This window comes from Lampetra planeri, chromosome 36 (genome assembly GCF_965212315.1).
Source record: "Lampetra planeri chromosome 36, kcLamPlan1.2.h2, whole genome shotgun sequence".
NCBI lineage: Eukaryota > Metazoa > Chordata > Hyperoartia > Petromyzontiformes > Petromyzontidae > Lampetra > Lampetra planeri.
This window is the reverse complement of record NC_136142.1, coordinates 999,028-1,018,598: the sequence shown is the minus strand read 5'-3', so window position 1 is coordinate 1,018,598 and position 19,571 is coordinate 999,028. Positions and strand designations below refer to the sequence as shown.

The window sequence follows — 19,571 nt, the reverse complement described above, 5'->3', positions numbered from 1 at the left end:
ACAGCGAGTGGTGAGGATTACAACTCCACCTCCTGACACACACACAGCGAGTGGTGAGGAGCACTGCAATATATGTTCGCGACCTCACGGTGACCCGAGTTCTATTCCCGCTCAGGGCCAACACCAGTGACGATTCAGAATGATCCGAAGCGGCCCCAAGTCTCCCCTGGTGCGATGTAGAACCTGGCGCGGTGTGTCAACATCACCACTGGGGAGACAAAGGCGGCCGGGGCGTGGGGTATTGCTCATCCACCCCCTCGCGTGCCGTGCCGGCTTCCATGGGTGTTCGCTAAAAAAAAATCACTTGCCCCGACATTCTGTTAAAAGGCCGTATAGCGGGGCGGGAGGGGGAGGGAGGTGGACGGGGGGGGCGGGGGGAGGAGATGGGGGGGCTGGAGGGGGAGGAGGTGGGGGGGCTGGAGGAGGTGGGGGGGAGCTGGAGGGGGATGAGGGGGAGGAGGTGGGGGGGGCTGGAGGCCTTTGTCGAGTGGCTGTGTGCGAGGCTGGGGTGGGGCAGGCCGGACCGGTTTCGGGTGGCGCTCAAAGGCGAGACGAGGGTCGCTCCTGGCTGCAGAGCCTCGCACCCACAGCCCGGGCGAGACGCTCGCTCGCCCTCACTCCCAGGTGAGGCTCTCTGACGCACACACTCACACACTCACTCACACACACACATCCACACATACATTCACACACTCACGCATCCATACACTCATATACTCACTCATTCACTCACACACTCGTTCATTCTCCGTACGCACCGAAGGGGCAAGTGCTGTTAGTGAGCGCTTCTTAGCGCAATGCTCCGGCTGGGTGGTTCAACACCACGACCGGCCGCCTTTGTCTCCCCAGACTCGCACAGAGACCCCACAGACTCGCACAGAGACCCCACAGACTCACACAGAGACCCCACAGACTCGCACAGAGACCCCACAGACTCGCACGGAGACCCCACAGACTCGCACGGAGACCCCACAGACTCACACAGAGACCCCACAGACTCACACAGAGACCCCACAGACTCACACAGAGACCCCACAGACTCACACAGAGACCCCACAGACTCACACAGAGACCCCACAGACTCGCACAGAGACCCCACAGACTCACACAGAGAGACCGGTAGACATACCGGGTATCTCTCTCCACTGATATTGGTCGTGAGCGCGAATCAAACTGAGGTCGCCAGGTACCTAGCGTCATGCACTGACCACCGCACCCCGACTACACACACAATGCTACCTCTATGACGGTCTAATGCGTAACTTAAATACACTCATCATATAGTCGTCAAGTGTAGTTGTATGTCTAACCATTGCAGGATTGCATGTTATAAACGCATTACGCGGCTTAGCACTGACATTTAATTCGATTCTCGATCTTCGTACGGCTGATGTTGATGTAAGAGGCGCGCCGGTAATAAGTATTACATCGAGGCGATGGTGGTGGAGCTAGATTATTGAGTCGGTGTCCCATGAGCCCTGGATTAGTTTAGCGGGCCAGACGCGATTCCCAGGAGCATTATTATTGGTTTTAATCGCGAGATCTCTGAATCAGTTTCACCATTCTGGGTCTCATCAGCAGCAGCAGGCTGTTTAATCAAATGCTACTGGATTGTACAGGGCTATATTTAAACGATTTAAAACCTTTGTTAGACCAGGAAAGGCCCACTGCGCTTTAAAGCTATTTTTCGGAAGCGACAAATGATAGCTCAACGCAGTGGCGTTATTTGTGCACATTTATAGCAGCCAAACAACTCTAAAAGCGTGATATTATTTTCAAAATTTGGAGGGGAAAACCGGAAAATGCGGAGATAAATCCACGCGGCCACCGGGAGAAAGATACGCAGACTCCAAATAATACAGCAGCAGGCGTCAGGGTCGGGATCGAACCGACGACCTCCTGTAAGCCAGGCGAGGTAGTCGACATCTCCTCGCCACCGCGGTGCCGCATTGTGGGCGACAAGGGCACGCACCATCTCCACACGGATGTGCGCGCTGCCTCTGTTCACACACAAGGCGATATACAGCAGCAGGGTGACAACCCACACGCACATTCACGAGCATAATTAGAGAAAGGCACAGCTTTAGATGTCTTGGGACGTGTGCAATTATTCAAGAAGAGACTCGACACGAATGTGGATTCGATTGGGAACATGTATCAGTGCCACGAGAAGCCGGGTAAGGCGACGAGCGAATTGGGTTCCAGCAGCAACGTGGACAATGTGGATGGTGACTGTGAGGAGAATCGAGTGCAAAGTTCCGGAGTAAATCTCACGGAGAGAGAGCGACACGGAAGAAAGGAAGGCGATGATGGCAGGCGACTCGGGTAGAGACGAGTTCGCAGAACGCAGTTCGTACGTTGGTACGCGTACACGGGCGCGTCTACGACTCTACGTGTTTGTTAGACTTCTTTTGCACCGTACGTAGCCAACCGCGCTAATCGGAGGTGCCGTGGAAGGACAGCAAACTAAAAACAACAAGAACTAGTTCTCAAGAAATGTTTCCAATCAAGGTGTACGTGTATGGGTGGGCACGTGTATGGGTGGGTACGTGTATGGGTGGGCACGTGTATGGGTGGGTACGTGTATGGGTGGGCACGTGTATGGGTGGGCACGTGTATGGGTGGGCACGTGTATGGGTGGGCACGTGTATGGGTGGGCACGTGTATGGGTGGGCACGTGTATGGGTGGGCACGTGTATGGGTGGGCACGTGTATGGGTGGGCACGTGTATGGGTGGGCACGTGTATGGGTGGGCACGTGTATGGGTGGGCACGTGTATGGGTGGGCACGTGTATGGGTGGGCACGTGTATGGGTGGGCACGTGTATGGGTGGGCACGTGTATGGGTGGGCACGTGTATGGGTGGGCACGTGTATGGGTGGGCACGTGTATGGGTGGGCACGTGTATGGGTGGGCACGTGTATGGGTGGGCACGTGTATGGGTGGGCACGTGTATGGGTGGGCACGTGTATGGGTGGGCACGTGTATGGGTGGGCACGTGTATGGGTGGGCACGTGTATGGGTGGGCACGTGTATGGGTGGGCACGTGTATGGGTGGGCACGTGTATGGGTGGGCACGTGTATGGGTGGGCACGTGTATGGGTGGGCACGTGTATGGGTGGGCACGTGTATGGGTGGGCACGTGTATGGGTGGGCACGTGTATGGGTGGGCACGTGTATGGGTGGGCACGTGTATGGGTGGGCACGTGTATGGGTGGGCACGTGTATGGGTGGGCACGTGTATGGGTGGGCACGTGTATGGGTGGGCACGTGTATGGGTGGGCACGTGTATGGGTGGGCACGTGTATGGGTGGGCACGTGTATGGGTGGGCACGTGTATGGGTGGGCACGTGTATGGGTGGGCACGTGTATGGGTGGGCACGTGTATGGGTGGGCACGTGCATGGGTGGGTACGTGTATGGGTGGGCACGTGTATGGGTGGGCACGTGTATGGGTGGGCACGTGTATGGGTGGGCACGTGCATGGGTGGGTGTGTGTTGTGTTGCGCGTGTGGATGAGTCGTTCACGAAGCTAGGAATCTGCGGTTTGGCTGCTCAGTAGAACGATTCGTGACCGAGTCGAGACTGTTGGAGTTTATATATTTTTTAAAAAGCTGTCTGCAAGGATACAGAATATTGTATTTTAAATAGTAATAAGCAAAAGAAGATGAATAGACAACTTGAAGTTGACACTATCACTTGCCATTCATATTTGTTGAGAATAAATCTCAAATAAGTTTTTTTCAATCACTTAGTGGCCGTCCATAAATGACGTCACGCACCTAGGGGGGGGGTCAGACATTTGTGACGAAGGGGGGGGTGAGAAATGTGACGTCACATCAAAATGCGCAACTTTAAATAAATATAGACAACACGTTCTGGTTAATAAAATATACTTTTTTTCTAAATGTTTTCTCCTACAACATCAGAGTGCAGCGGCACATTAAATACGCACTACAATGGCAATAGTTTAAAGCGATTTGAAGCATGTTTTATTTGGGGGGGGGGGGGGGCAGAGCTTTGTGCTTTGTGACGTCATATTTGAGGGGGGGGTCTGACTTTTTGTGACGCCGTGTGACGAACGGGGGGGGGGTCAAAAATCGCCCAAAATCGCGTGACGTCATTTATGGACGGCCCCTTATCCCGTAGCCACTCACAACCGTGGCCGGGTGCCGAACACGGGCAGCCGGGTTCAGACCGCTGCTCCGCCGCTCCCACTCTCTCCCCGTTTAAAAAGTTCACCTGGTTAATCTGTTGTTTGTTCATCCAATCAAGTCAACAATCTGCTCCTCTTACACTCGCTCAGTGCCATGGCGGTGTCCGTCACCTGTATCGGGTGTCCGTGTGTGCAGAGCGGTGTTGTGTGTGTGTTGTTGTGTGTGTGTGTTGTGTGTGTGTTGTGTGTGTCGCTACAAACCCGGCGACCCGAGTTTGATTCCCACCCACAGCCGAAACAGCGGTGATGAATATCTGTATTAGCCCAGTAGTATGTCTAAGCGTGTTTGTCTATATAGGAGGTCGTGGGTTCGATCCCGACCCTGACGCCTGCTGTACGTTTGGAGTTTGCGCGTCTCTCTCCCTCCCCCGTGTGTTTGTTTTTCTCCGATACAGAGCAGAGGGAAGGGTAAGTTGTACACGCACAGTCTGCAGCAGCAGCAGCCAACTCTACAACGCAGCTAAACTCTTTATATTTTACCAGCTGTGATCCCACTGAGCTGTGCAGCTCTCTTTCAGAAGCGGCCTGGCCATCACCAATGACGGCTCAACGAAGAGTGGCTTATCGGGTGGAAATATAAGCAGACAAATCCTCTACAACGCGCGTTTCTTAATGTGGAGGGAAAAAACTAGAGGACCCGGAGAAAAATAAACGCGACCACGGGGAGAGAGACACGCAAACTTCAAATATACAGCAGCAGGCGTCAGGGTCGTGATCGAACCCGCGACCTCCTGCGTACCAGGCGAGGCGGATAATATCTCGCCACCGTGCCGCCCCAGTTGCCATGATCTCTCCACTGCTGGATCAATGCCTCCCCAGTCCGTCAGGCTGTCGCCATCACTCGCGAGCTCACCCGTGTGTGTAGCCCCTTGCACGCGAGCTACTGTCGTCGCTCCGTCTCGTTCATGGAATTGGGCGGTCATCCCACCGTAGCAGGACCCTCCTGAAAAAAAGTCTTGAGACTCGGTGATGATTTTCTGAATAAACAAGCACAGCCCTTTTGCCGATACACCGCTGGATGAGGGCCTACCCATGTCATGTGTGACTTGTTTGTTTTGCCATACTTCACCGCGCTGGTCAACGTAGCTAGACGTTGGAAGTAGAGCACAGAGCAGAACGATGCACTTTGCTGCACTGGCCTCTGTTGGCAGCACAGCCCCTGGGTAGAGAAGTGGAGTCATTCGGCGCGGGCAGCCAGCAATCGTAAGGTTGCAACTTCGTATCCTGGTTGATGGGGGTGACAGCCCATCATCTCTCCAGTGTGAACAAAGCAAGTACCACGTTGTGGTAAAGTCGACGGTGGTTGTGATATAGATATACTCGCCCCCGCCATAAGAATGTGGAATTGCCACCGCTCTCAGGGCTAAGTAGAGGAGATGTTAAGGCTACACGGTGGTTCTTTGTCTTTGGTGGCAGTGGAGCAGGCCGTGGGCCCATGTCCACCTCCGCCGCGGGCTGACTCGCCAGCTCGTCCTATGACCGCCGCCCTCTCCGTGATCCACCACGACGGCATGAGAAGGTGGCTGCTTTGGGAAGGCAAGGTGGGTGAGAGGCTCGCCCAATCGCGCTGCCGGCCGCCTTGACGGGCGCTCGCTCACGGCACTCGATCCCCCGGGGAGGGAGCTGGACGGCCGTGTGAGCGACGTTTGTCTCCGTCGAGTTTCTGGTGCGCTGCGTGCGGCGAGCGGTCTCCGTTGAAGCCGATGGCGTGGTCTGTGCCTGCCGCCTTGGCGAGCGGTTTAGTATGAATACGAGTCGGGTAGCGACTGTGAATCGATGTCCGAGTTGTGAATCCAGCTGCTGGCTTCAGCGGAGAGCGAATGTCGATACCACCCGTACCCTCGGAGATCGCTCGCGGCGGACACACAGAGACCCACCGACTCATACAGAGACCCACAGACTCATCACACAGAGACCCACCGACTCCTCACACAGAGGCCCACAGACTCACCACACAGAGACCCACAGACTCATCGCACAGAGACCCACAGACTCACCGCACAGAGACCCACAGACTCACCACACAGAGACCCACAGACTCATCGCACAGAGACCCACAGACTCATCGCACAGAGACCCACAGACTCACCACACAGAGACCCACAGACTCATCGCACAGAGACCCACAGACTCATCGCACAGAGACCCACAGACTCATCGCACAGAGACCCACAGACTCATCGCACAGAGACCCACAGACTCATAGCACAGAGACCCACAGACTCATCGCACAGAGACCCACAGACTCATCGCACAGAGACCCACAGACTCATCGCATAGAGACCCACAGACTCATCGCACAGAGACCCACAGACTCATCGCACAGAGACCCACAGACTCATCGCACAGAGACCCACAGACTCATCGCACAGAGACCCACAGACTCATCGCACAGAGACCCACAGATTCATCGCACAGAGACCCACAGACTCATCGCACAGAGACCCACAGACTCATCGCACAGAGACCCACAGACTCATCGCACAGAGACCCACAGACTCATCGCACAGAGACCCACAGACTCATCGCACAGAGACCCACAGACTCATCACACAAAGACCCACCGACTGGCAATTTGTTCCACTGTTGCGTTGGCCACAGTCACATTTGAGAAATCCTTTAACTTTTAATTTGTGGAGAAGGTGACTGCACCTGTCGTGGCCGGTTCAGAAGCGATGCAAGGCAGCTCACTGCTTGCTGGGGGGGCAGGTGGCCTCCTGATGGCTGGCTGGGTGAGGGTGGTGGTGGTGGTGGAATTCAGGACGGAGTGCGGCCGGGTTTTTTCGCTGCCGTGTTCCAGAGCGGCGATCTCCGGCCCGGTAACAGCCGCGCTGTCCCCTATACCCGTGTCGTGCGAGCAGCCACCCAGACTCAAGAATCTGAGCGTCAGCCGTGGGGACGGGAGGAGCCCACGAGCGTTGCGCTCTTTGCTGAACGGCGCGGCCTAAGGAAAGCTCCAGACGCGCGTCGTGAGTTCTTTATTATTTATTTTCCAGTGAAAATAAAAACAATGTGCACGTGGTTTTCTGAAATATGAATATTTATTCATAAATAATATTTATAAATATGAAATGTTTTCTGAAATATGAAATATGTTTCCCAATCGATGTTGTAAAGGAAGTGGCTTTCGGCAGAGAATCTCCGAGGGTCTGTTTGCTTTTTATCGTTTGTGTGTTTCTCACCCGCTCACCTCGTTCCCACCCCCCCACCCCTCGGCAGCCATTTCACCTCTTCCACCAAAAGCCGCCACCACCCCTCGGCAACCCCGCAGGCACCCGCGGCCAGGGACCACCACCACCTCCACCCGCCCCCGCCGCGCTCAACCCCCGCGGGCGAGGCGATGGGCGAGGCGATGGGCGAGCCGGCGGGCACGGGGGCGGCGGCGGCGGCGCCGGAGCGCCGTCCGCCCACGGTGCTGGAGTTCTGGAGGGGCAGCGTGACGGACTTCTACGACTCGTACGAGGAGATGTTCGAGTTCTTCTGCGACAACACCACCATCCACGGCGCCATCCGCCTCGTGTGCTCCAAGCGCAACAAGCTCAAGACGGCCTTCTGGTCGCTGCTCTTCATCGTCACCGTCATCCTCTTCTACTACACGAGCGCCCTCGTCTTCCTGCAGTACTACAGCTACACGGTGGCCGTCACCATGGGCCTCATGTTCCAGCAGAGCACCTTCCCCGCCATCACCGTCTGCAGCCTCAACCCGTACCGGTGGGTAGTGGTGTGGTGTGGTGGGGGTGGGTGGGTTGTGGTGGGTGTGGTGGGTGGGTTGTGGTGTGTGTGGTGGGTGGGTTGTGGTGTGGTGGGTGGGTTGTGGTGTGTGTGGTGGGTGGGTGGGTTGTGGTGAGTGTGGTGGGTGGGTGGGTTGTGGTGTGTGTGGTGGGTGGGTGGGTAGTGGTGTGGTGTGGTGGGGGTGGGTGGGTTGTGGTGTGTGTGGTGGGTGGATTGTGGTGTGGTGTGTGTGGTGGGTGGATTGTGGTGTGGTGTGTGTGGTGGGTGGGTTGGGTTGTGGTGTGTGTGGTGGGTGGGTTGGGTTGTGGTGTGTGTGGTGGGTGGGTTGGGTTGTGGTGTGGTGAGTGTGGTGGGTGGGTTCTGGTAAGTGTGGTGGGTGGATCGGTGGTTGGCTACGTGGGTGGTTGAGTTGTGGTCTCTGGGTTGGGTGCGGTGAGTGTGGTGGGTGCGTAGTTTGGTGCTAGTTGCTGCATGGGGAAGGCAGGTGGACACCCAGACAGAGAGATTGGTGGACACAGACAGAAGGATGGATGGACACTCAGACTCGACAGATGGACACGGACAGGGAGATGGATACAGACACGGATAGATAGAAGGACGAATGGACATGTGGATAGATGGATGGACAGACTGACTGATGTACGCACACGTTGACACAGTTAGATGGATGACCACATGAACAAACAGATGGATGGACGATGCACAGACAGAAGGAACACTGGATGCCGATGGACAGATGGACAGACACGTGTCTAAAAACACTGCAACCTACACGGGGGGATCGTTCTCTTTACCTTTGTTTCCCCCCCGCGTGTGCGTAAGGTACGAGGTAGTGCAAAGCTCCCTGCGCGAGCTCGACTCGATGACGGGGCAGGCGCTGCACCGCCTCTACGGCTACCAGCCGCCCGCCACGCAGGCTGCGGGCACTGCCGCCGCCCCGGGCATCCGGCTCGACACCGGCGTCGTCCTGGAGAGGACCGGGCCGGACACCGTCGGCTTCAAGCTGGTGCGTGTGTGTGTGTGCGCGTGTGTGTGTGTGTATGTGTGCGCGTGTGTGTGTGCGTGTGTGCGTATGTGTGCGCGTGTGTGTGTGCGTGTGTGCGCGTGTGTGTGTGTGTATGTGTGCGCGTGTGTGTGTGTGCGTGTGTGTGTGTATGTGTGCGTGTGTGTGTGTGCGTGTATGCGCGTGTGTGTGTGCGTGTGCGTGCGTGTGTGTGCGTGTGTGCGTGTGTGTGTGCGTGTGCGTGTGTGTGTGTGCGTGTGTGTGTGTGCGTGTGTGTGTGTGCGTGTGTGTGTGCGCCGCTGTCACCTCGGGGGTTCGCCCTGTCGCCTTCATTCTGACGCCTCTCCCACGAGTCGCTGCGTCGGCTCTCGCACGCTCGTTTCCTCCGGCGTCTTGCCACGTCTCCTCGCGCTCTCCCGCCGCTCGCCGCATCTACCTAGCGTCTTCCCGTCCCCGCCCCGAGGGTCGTACGTCCCCGTGCGTCCCTGCGTCTTCGCTGCGCCCACGTCGTCTTCTCGCACCTCCTCGCCACGTCTCCGGCGCGTGACCAACGACCAACGAGTGCCCTCGTCCCGCCGTGTCTCGGGCTGACGTCGGCCGTGTCTCCCCCCCCCTCCCCCTGTCCCCCGCTCGTCTCCGCCCCCCGTGCAGTGCAACGCGACGGGCGGCGACTGCTTCTACCAGTCGTACGGCTCGGGCGTGCAGGCGGTGACCGAGTGGTACACCTTCCAGTACGTCAGCATCATGAGCCAGGTGCCCTCCTACATCAAGCAGTCTGATGACGCCAACATCGGGGACTTCATCTTCTCCTGCATGTTCAGCGGGATGCCCTGCAGCGACAGGCGAGCGCGCGTCGACTCGCACTTCGCATGGCGCGAGTTGCAATAGTTCGCATCGTGATTATTAAGAATGATCATTAGAATGCACTTATTCATCCAGGAATGCCGGAGTGAGTTGAAGGACTCTTTGTATTTCAACTGGGTTCCCGCTGCATTGGAGTTTTTATTTTAGGATGTTATCGGCCAATTAACGACGAGTGTTTATTGTACATGTGGGAGGAAACCGAAGCGCCCAGAGAAAATCCACATGCGTGCGAGGGGGCAACGCTCTATCCCCATGCAGATGGAAACAGATGCCGATTAGTTCACTTGCTGTACCGCCTTCTCCTGGTAATCAAGGGTGTCGCACCTCGATGCCCACGGGAAGGGAGTTTCGCAACAACACCTGTGTGCGATGATCCATCAACCCTCTCTGCTGCTGCCTCGATCGCGCTGGAGTCGAGCCAGCGGGCCCGTGCAGCAGCGTAGCCACCACCACCACTGCCGCCGCCATCCGGCTTTTTCAGGAGGGTCCTACCAGGTTTTCCGTAGTAGGGGGGCGGTGGCTGCGGCTGCCGCTGCTGTCTATTCCAGTCGAGTAATTTTCCGGTCTGGCGTCTTTAACGTCCATTGTGAACGAAGCAGACGGTGTGGAGTGTCGTAGTTATTGCACAAAGATCCCCCGCATAGCCGTAAACAGACTGTCTGGAGAAGTGCTATTAGCGGGTAGCACCTGTGAAGGCCGACACGGCACACGAGGGAGTGGGTGGCAAGCACCACGCCCGACCGCCTTTGTCTCCCTAGTGGCGATGTTTACTCGTCACACAAGGTACTAATTTGAGTTAACCTAGTGGAGGCCCAAGACCGATTCAGAGAATCATCACTGGTGTTGGCCGTGAGCGGGAATCGAACTCGGATCGCCGGGTTCGTAGCGCAGTGCGCTCACCGCTGCACCACCGCTCTCCACAAGTGCGCACACGCACACCGACACGTGTCCACGAGCGTGTGCGCGTGTTTCGCTTCCACTAAGCGCGGCTCTCTGTCCACGCCATCTGTGTATCCCCGGCGCGCAGTGAATACAGCCGCTTCCACCACCCGACTTACGGCAACTGCTACACGTTCAACAGCGCCAACTCGTCCAAACTGTGGCAAGCCTCCAAGCCGGGCCGAGACTACGGTAAGCCGCGCTCTCACGGCTTCTCCCGAGCGCCGCGTCGCAGCACGAGTCGTGTCCCGACCCGGCCGACCCGAGTTCGATTCCCGCTCACGGCCACAACACCGGTGACGAATATCCGAACCGGTCCTAGGCCTTCCTCTCGGTCGACCGAGCCTCAAACGAGTTCTCGGTGGCGTGATTAAGAACGTCAGCGGCTCTAGAAGACAAAGGCGGTCGGGCCGGGTGCTGGCCTCACCGCCCCCTTCGTGCGCCGTGCCGGCCGTGCCTAGGCGCCGCTCGCGAGCGGCCGCGGGGCCGCACGGGGCGATGCGTTCGTCTCGCGTGAACGTGCGGGTCGTGGGACGTCGCCGCCGTCGCCGCGTGAGAGTAAGTGCCCTCCTTGCCGTGCCAGGCCTGTCGCTGATCCTGCGCACAGAGCAGAACGACTACATCCCCTTCCTGTCCACGGTGGCGGGCGCCCGCATCATGGTGCACGACCAGGAGTCGCCGCCCTTCATGGAGGAGGGCGGCTTCGACATGCGCCCCGGCATCGAGACCTCGCTCGGCATCCGCATGGTGCGGGGCGCGCCACGCGGGCATCGTGCTGCAGGGTGCTGTGGGTCGCGTCGGGCAGAGCGGGGCGCCCTGGGTATTGTGCGGTGGAGCGTGGCATCGTGCGACTTTATACGGCGTTGTAGGATGCATAAGGGAATTGTGGGATGGAGCAGAGCATTGTGGGATGAACGTTGTGGGCCATTGGTAAATGTTATTTTGAACAGAAACACACAAGATTGACATTACTACTCTCCTTCCCTTATTTGTTTTGTTATCACTTTATGGCACCCCAGAGGTGCACGACGTGGTGTGTCACGTGCGGTGTGTGAATCGGTGTGACGCGCGGTCTGTGACGTGTGGTGTGTGACACGGTGTGACATGTAGTGTGTGACACGGTGTGATGTGTGGTGTATGACTCGCGGTGTGTGATGTGCGGTGTGACGCGCGGTGTGTGACGTGGGGTGAGACGCATGCCCTGTTCCTGTACAGTTGGAGGCGACTCGAATGCCCGACCCGTACGGGAACTGCACGGAGGACGGCAGCGACGTTCCCGTGTTGAACCTCTACTCCTCCGCCTACACCGTGCAGGTGACGGAGCACCCCGCCCACCCGCCATCGCCGCCAAACCACAGACGCCGTGCCACGCGTTAACGGAGATGATATCGCAGACAGGGATTGGCGTATTTACCCGTGTGTGCGTGTGTGCGTGTGTGCAGGCGTGCGTGCGCTCCTGCTTCCAGCTAGCGCTGGTGGAGGCGTGTGGCTGTGGTCACTACTTCTACCCCCTCCCTCCCAACGCCGCCTACTGCAGCTACAATAACACGGCGTGGGGTAACAAAGACAAAGATCCCCCGTGTAGCCTTAACAGACTGTTAGGGCAAGTGCTGTTAGCGAGTAGCACCTATGAAAGGCCGGCACGGCACGCAAGGGGGCGGGTGGCCAGCACAACGCCCGGCCGCCTTTGTCTCCGAGTAGTGATGCTTACACACTGCACCAGATACTCATGTGAGGCTGAGTCGACCCAGGGGAGGTCCATGATCGGTTCACATAATCATCACTCGTGTTGCCGGGTTCGTAGAGCAGTGCAGTGCTAACCGCTTGCAAAACTGCCGTTCTCCACGCTCACACCGACGCACACAGAGATCCCCCGGGGAGCCTTCAGTGCACCGTCGGTGCCGGCACTTTGAGCCAACGCTGATGAGGGTCCCGGCGCAGCGCAAGAAGGGGGGGGGGGGGGCGGGGCGGTCACGGTGGCACACGAGCCAGCGCCACACCTGACCACCTATGACAAGGCCCAGTCCCGGTGCCAATGTCGCCGACAGTAGCCGTGGCTGGGAATGGAACTCGGGTTCGCTGACCTTTAGAGCTGTTTAGCTTGTTGTCCTTCCCCCGCACCTCCCGGTTAGCTCGGTTGGCTACGCACGGTGCGATATACAAATGTACGACCACTGCACCGCCACTCGCTGCACTGCCGCTCCCCGCTCGGACCACGCCACCTTGGGGACGTGGCGCTCCGCGGGTTCGGTGAAGACCGCAGAGTCGCTCTGCGGTGGTGACGCTGTGAGCGAAGGGGGAGGGTTGTGGGCGTTGGTGACGGGGTGTGCGCTGGCCTCCCTCTGTGTCTGCCTGCAGGACACTGCTACTACAAACTCTACCGACGATTCATCTCCGACGAGCTCGGCTGCGTTGACAAATGTGCACAGCCCTGCACGTACGTCACCCTCTCCCCCCCCCCGCACCCCATCTGCCTTGCGTTCGCATGCGAGGAAGTGAGCTGGAAACGGCGGTATCCAAATATTACGTCGCAACATCGTGAGAGGCGGTGGTAGCCTGGGGAGGGCCTTCGTCCAGCAATGGATAGACCGTGGCTGCTGATGAGTATTGACAACAAAGGCTTTTGTCCCGCTTGCTTCGATGTTTTGTTCCCAGTACGAAGCGCTTTGCCGTGACCCCAGGATACGCCACCTGGCCTGACAGCAGCTCCGAGGTGAGGCCCACAACCTCCTGGCACCGTCAACCTCGTCCATGCACCGTGGCTTTTTCTGGCCATCGGAGGTGTTCGAGAATGATGACAACAATAATTTACGCTTAACACGAACGCACGGTCACGCGACTTTTCCATCCTCGCGCATCGTGTGTAACGTGTCGTGTGTAACGTGTCGTGTGTAACGTGTCGTGTGTAACGTGTGCGCGTTTTTGTTCCATAGAAATGGATCTTCAACCTCCTCTCCTTGCAGAATAATTACTCCGTCACCACTGTGAGGTAAGACGCACATTTTTTTTTGTGATACATTTCCACAGCCAAACGCACGTTGATTCTAAATGTGGATGGAAAAACTGGAAGACACAAACAATACAAATATACAGCAGGCGTCAGGTTCGGGATTGAACCTACGGCCTCCTGCATACCAGGCGAGGTAGTTAACATCTCGCCACTGCGGCACCCAGAAAAGTAAACAAAAATCCCCCCAAAAAAAGTGTTACGACAACATAACGTCACGCAACCATCGGCCTTCTGGGCCTTACGCGCCGCTGACTCCCAGCAGCTTCGTGCGAGTAATCTGGCGAGCGCTGCCGCGTCTCCCTCTGTCAGGAACGACGTGGCCAAGCTGAACGTTTACTTCCGGGAGCTCAACATGAAGACGATCAGCGAGTCGGCCGCCACCAACGTGAGTCCCACACTCGCGACGGCCGCAACGCGCGGGATGAGTTGTCGGTGCGCGTGAGCGAGTTGGTCGCGGGTGCGTGTGCGGAGAGTGGACGATAAAAATAACTTGACACAACATCGCAGTGGGGTCTCGCATTTGGATGTTCAAAAATCCGAACCGTTAGGTCAGTGGCCTACTGGCCATCCGATCCCCACCATGATGGGAGTCTCGCGTATCGCGCGATGATCTCGTTGTAATCCACCGGCTCCGCAGCCGGGCCGCCAGTGGCGTGGTTGGCGTGGGCCAACCCCTGTCCGGTTGGCCTCGCCTCCGTAGGCCGCGGGCCGGGCCCCCGCGGCCCACAGGCCCCGGTGCCGTGGTGTCGCCTGCGTGGTCGACGGCTCCTCCGCGGGTGCGCGCCATCGGTGCCGTGTCGACGCGACGTTCGAGCCGACGCCGCTCAAATATCTTTTCTTCTCCTCCTCCATCTCACCCCACCCCCGCTCACCGCTCGTGCCCGCAGGTCATCTGGCTGCTGTCGAACATCGGCAGCCAGTGGAGCTTGTGGTTCGGCTCCTCGGTGCTGTCGTGGCTCGAGGTGGGGGAGCTCGGCATCGACTGCTGCATCATGGTCTTCGTCTTGGCCTACCGCCGGCGCCGGTCGTGCGCCGAGCGCCGAAGGGCTCGCGGCACGGGCAACGATGGTGGCGGCGGCGTCGCGGAGCCGTCGCGAGCGGGCGGCGCCTTGGCGGGCGGCGCTCGGCAGACGCACGGGCGAGGCTGGGTCGCGACGTCGATCGAAGATTCCGAGGTGGCGGCGCTGCCGCCGCCGCCGCCCAGCTTCCGCGAAGCGCTGGGCTGCGCCAACGCGGCCTACGACGGTGCCGACGACGGCCACGACGGCGACGGCGGCGGCGTCGCCATCGGGGGCCCCACGGAGCGGCCCCCCCCGTGGCGACGCGGCTCGCTGACGCGCAACGCCTGCTCCTTCTGCGTCGTCGCCGACATCAGCTGCCCTCCCGCGGCGGCCGCTAAGCCGGCGGTCGGGGCCTCCCGCGAGGACGCCGCCGCCGCCCCGGAGGCCCTGCCGCCGGACTACGGCTCCCTGCGGCGCGTGCCCGAGGGGTACGTCGCCGTGAGCTCCGACCCCGGCGGGCCGCCCCACGGGGGGGCCGGCGCGCCGCTGCTCTCCCCGCGCGTCTCTGCGCTGGCGGCGAGCGGCAAGGAGGTTCTACGGCGCCGCTCGGCGTCGCTCAACGTCGTGTCCTTCGCCATCGAGGAGGCCTGAGGGGGCCGCGTGACACCGGTTCCCCCCCTTCCCCCCCAGGTCTCCGAAGGGGTCGGGGGGGCCGCGTTGCGACGTCGCGCCACCCAAGGGTTGATCGCCGTGCGACGCGGTGAAACGTGCCGATTCGGGGTTCCTTTTGACAAAAGCCGATTCAAATAAATGAACAAATAAATGTTGCCGCGGGTAGTGCTCCCCATCGTGTTCCCGTATAAGCGGGGTTCATGCAACCCGGTCACACGACGTACGCGTAACGTCACCGGATAATCGATTCAAATCTATCCCCACGCTCGCCACGCTTGCGTCGAATCGTTTTGTGCGAACGTCGATCATTTTTGATTCGCACGTTTCTGCAGATTATACCTCCTGTAGTCTTCTGACAAATTTTACCATCTCCACGCAAGGCAGGGGGCGTCTTGTTCATGAATTCAGCTGTGACCCCGAATCGAGACGCTAAATTGCGTCACCGGTGGCTCCTGCTCGGAGCCGCGACGCGTTTCCCGTGTGCGTGCAAAATCGCACGCTAATTAAATAACGGGTTCAATCGGCGAGCTTAAATTAATCAACATTTCTTGCAATATCAGTGAGAATGATGCTCACTTTATTGTAAATGCATAATTTTCAGTATCATTTAAGGACAGAAATTGTGTAATGCAAGCTACCTGTTGTGCTTTTAAATTGTATTTACCGCTCTATATAAATCAGCTCGCGTCTCCTGTAAATCACGTGACGTCTGCGTGGGCGCCCCCACTCTGAACTCTGCCCCTCTCCCCGCCCACTGTGAGAACGGACTCCTCTCCGTGCAGCGGCAGCAGCGTCGAGACCCTGATGCAGCCTCTTCCTCTCCATCCTCATCTCTCCTGACCCTTCACTCCCGTTCCTCCTCCGCTCCTTCCCCATCCGTTTCCTCTCTCCCACTCCCCTCTCTCTTCCCTCTCCCGTTCCTTTCTCTGTTTCCATCCATTACATCCCTGACTCCACTCCCTTCCTGCGATGTAACCACAGTGAAAAAAGTTGCTCGTGGGTTCCAATTCATCATCCTAACGTTTCGTGAAACTCGAGTGTTTCAGCATGACATTGCCAGCCCAGACGGGGTGTTGTAGAACCCGATTTCCCCGATTTAACCAAAAACAGACGGCACCGGGTGAGAACATCGCGGCGATGAAACGCGCTGCGTGGCGCCAAGGCGGCGTGCGTGCGGACGTGCCGACGATCAACGTCGATCCTTTTGCTCCCGATACGTCACGTAAAACAACACGCCACGTGAAACTGCGCCCCGTTAAAAAAACGATTCGCGTGACACGGAGGCGCGCGCGCAACTCGCCGAGCCCGCACGTAGGCGCCAGCAGGAAGGGGCGACGGAGAACGGAACGAGGGAGGAGCGTACGAGGCAAATTAAGACCGCGCCGTCATGGAATTGCGGGATTGACTTTCGAAATTGCTCGCGACTAACGACCGTGACGGTTCACTGAATCGTGGGCAGGTCGAGTGGCCGGTCGGCCCGGCCCGGCCCGCTCGCCGATCGTGCGACGTAAACTCTCGCGGGTTCGCGCTCCGGGCTGCGACGAACGGAACGCCGCCGATCGGCGCGCGGGGTGGCGGGTGTGGGGGCACGCGGTGGGGATGATCGCCCGCAGGAGGATCGGACGCGATGTGGTGTAGTCGGCACGCGAGGAGGCAGAGTTCTGAGCGGAGTCGACCCCATTGAGCGAGCGGTGGGGGGGATGGAGGGAGGGGATTTTGGTGGCGGTTGGCGAGAGCCCCGTTTTGCAGGTTGACGATTGCTTCTCGAGGCAGTTGTTGTTGTTGTTGTTGCCTGCGCGCGCCGTTGAACTGTGACCAGTGGAGCGACATTTCATTTTAACATTTCGGAGCCCGAGTGCCACAGTTCCACTACTGAAGGCAAGTTGTAGTCCTTGACGTAGTGGTGGTGGTGCAGAGACTCGGGGCTGCTGCTACTGCTGTGCAACATTTCTGTGGTCCACACAAACTCACTGTGAGATTAGAGATGGTGCACACACACACACTGTGAGATTAGAGATGGTGCACACACACACACTGTGAGACTAGAGATGGTCCACTCACACTCACTGTGAGATTAGAGATGGGGCACACACACACACACACACTGTGAGACTAGAGATGGTGCACACACACACACTGTGAGATTAGAGATGGGGCACACACACACTCACTGTGAGACTAGAGATGGTGCACACACACACACTGTGAGATTAGAGATGGGGCACACACACACACTGTGAGATTAGAGATGGGGCACACACACACTCACTGTGAGATTAGAGATGGGGCACACACACACACTGTGAGATTAGAGATGGGGCACACACACACACACTGTGAGATTAGAGATGGGGCACACACACACTCACTGTGAGACTAGAGATGGTGCACACACACTCACTGTGAGACTAGAGATGGTGCACACACACTCACTGTGAGACTAGAGATGGTGCACACACACTCACTGTGAGATTAGAGATGATCCACACGCACTCACTGTGAGATTAGAGATGGTCCACTCACACTCACTGTGAGATTAGAGATGATCCACACGCACACTGTGAGATTAGAGATGGTGCACACACACTCACTGTGAGATTAGAGATGGTGCACACACACTCACTGTGAGATTAGAGATGGTGCACACACACTCACTGTGAGATTAGAGATGGTGCACACTCACTGTGAGATTAGAGATGATCCACACGCACACTGTGAGATTAGAGATGGTGCACACACACTCACTGTGAGATTAGAGATGGTGCACACACACTCACTGTGAGATTAGAGATGGTGCACACACACTCACTGTGAGATTAGAGATGGTGCACACTCACTGTGAGATTAGAGATGGTGCACACACACACACTGCGAGTTTAGAAACGCCAGCAATACGGGGGGGAATGGTGTTTAATCAAATTCTGTGCGGAATATAGAATCAATCAAATACGCCCGCGACAATTACAGCCGTAGATGAAAAACCCAAAGACGCTCGATTAGTAACGAGGATATCAACACTAATTTTCCCTCCATCCAGATTTCAGCTTTTGACATTTCACGACGCCGTTCTTCGTTCATTGCCCCCACGATGTTGCGGACGCCGCGTTTCTGCAATGTATCCGGAATTGCGTAACATGGGAGCGTTTAATCCGTGGTGATAAAATCGTTTAACTCTTTTTTAAAAAATCGTGACGACAGAATGCGTATGGAGTGATTCGCGACGGGTCTTGCTGTACTCCGAGCAGCTTTAGATTGGTGACGGCCACGCTGTTCCAACTCGTTTGTCGTGCCTTGGTCAACCCCACATCGTGACCTTGACTACAGGGGAGGGAGTGGGGGGGAGAGGGGTCACCACGCGGTCAAAGTTAAACAAATTCTAAGCAAAATGTTACACTTCTAGATTTGAAGCTTTGAAATGTGACACGCCATGAGTGATGACGCGTGCCGCGAGTGTTGACCGTGCGATCTGCCCTCGCCCCGTGACAGCCTGCAACGCCCGTCACCCAACACGTGGCACATTGCTGCCCAACATTCTTTGATAACTTTGATAACTGGTCTGTGCCTTCGCTAACAGCACTTGCCCCAACAGTCTGTTGAGGCTATGCCGGGGGGATCTTTCTCTTTGTCATGGTGGGGGTCGGGCGATGGAGGTGACGCGAGGGTTGTGGCGGGGCAGTGCCCGGCGAGACGATCACAGACGAAGAAAACGAGGAGCGCGGTCGACGATGTCAACCGACGGGAGAATCGACACGGGGTGTAATCCTTGATTTTATACTTAGAGATTGGTGCTCGGGGATAATGGTCATAATAAAATATTGGCAGCGTTATTCCGAGTATCGATCGTACGCCTCGATTTTTATTTTATTATTAAGACTATTGATCGCATGCATCGATTATTGTTATTTAATTAACGTAAACGCGTTCTCAGGGGGGTTTTTTATACAACGAAGAACGTCCGAGCGGTGCAGAGAAGAAGAATGGAGAAAGCGTGAGTCACGTGGTGCCGTGATGTCCCGGGGTGGGGGTCACCCCCCCTCCCGTGTGTCCCCCCCCTAGTGTCCCCCAACCCCCCCCCCCCCCCCTTATGCCCCCCAGCAGTTGCCAAATTGTCTGTCGCCGTACACAACCAGCCCCCT

The 19,571-nt window shown here is 57.5% G+C and overlaps 1 protein-coding gene across 4 annotated transcripts; it reads left to right on the top strand.

The window, feature by feature from the left end:
- Positions 1-519: 519 nt before the first annotated feature.
- On the top strand, positions 520-19,269 carry LOC144730656 (epithelial sodium channel subunit alpha-like). Of its 4 annotated transcripts, none has more exons than XM_078611316.1 (15): positions 520-624; positions 5,631-5,755; positions 7,076-7,183; positions 7,434-7,925; positions 8,769-8,952; positions 9,601-9,791; positions 10,841-10,944; positions 11,360-11,499; positions 11,968-12,066; positions 12,195-12,309; positions 13,111-13,189; positions 13,408-13,465; positions 13,686-13,741; positions 14,072-14,147; positions 14,650-19,269. In XM_078611316.1, exons 4-15 carry the CDS (start codon positions 7,555-7,557, stop codon positions 15,412-15,414), a joined length of 2,238 nt encoding a protein of 745 aa, XP_078467442.1. In that variant the 5' UTR covers positions 520-624; positions 5,631-5,755; positions 7,076-7,183; positions 7,434-7,554; the 3' UTR covers positions 15,415-19,269. The 4 variants fall into 4 exon arrangements, with proteins under 4 accessions (XP_078467442.1, XP_078467438.1, XP_078467441.1 ...); XM_078611312.1 differs by having other exon boundaries at positions 11,336-11,499; XM_078611313.1 differs by having other exon boundaries at positions 524-624; positions 5,639-5,755; positions 11,336-11,499.
- The last annotated feature ends 302 nt before the right edge of the window (positions 19,270-19,571 follow it).

What these genes read in the sequence shown, in the direction of transcription:
- LOC144730656 (XM_078611312.1), top strand. Translation starts at nt 7,555, where the DNA reads ATGGGCGAGGCGATGGGCGAGCCGGCGGGCACGGGGGCGGCGGCGGCG. An exon ending in CAAGCCGGGCCGAGACTACG is followed by an intron (nt 10,945 to 11,335) that starts GTAAGCCGCGCT and finishes TTGCCGTGCCAG; the next exon opens with GCCTGTCGCTGATCCTGCGC. An exon ending in CCTCGCTCGGCATCCGCATG is followed by an intron (nt 11,500 to 11,967) that starts GTGCGGGGCGCG and finishes GTTCCTGTACAG; the next exon opens with TTGGAGGCGACTCGAATGCC.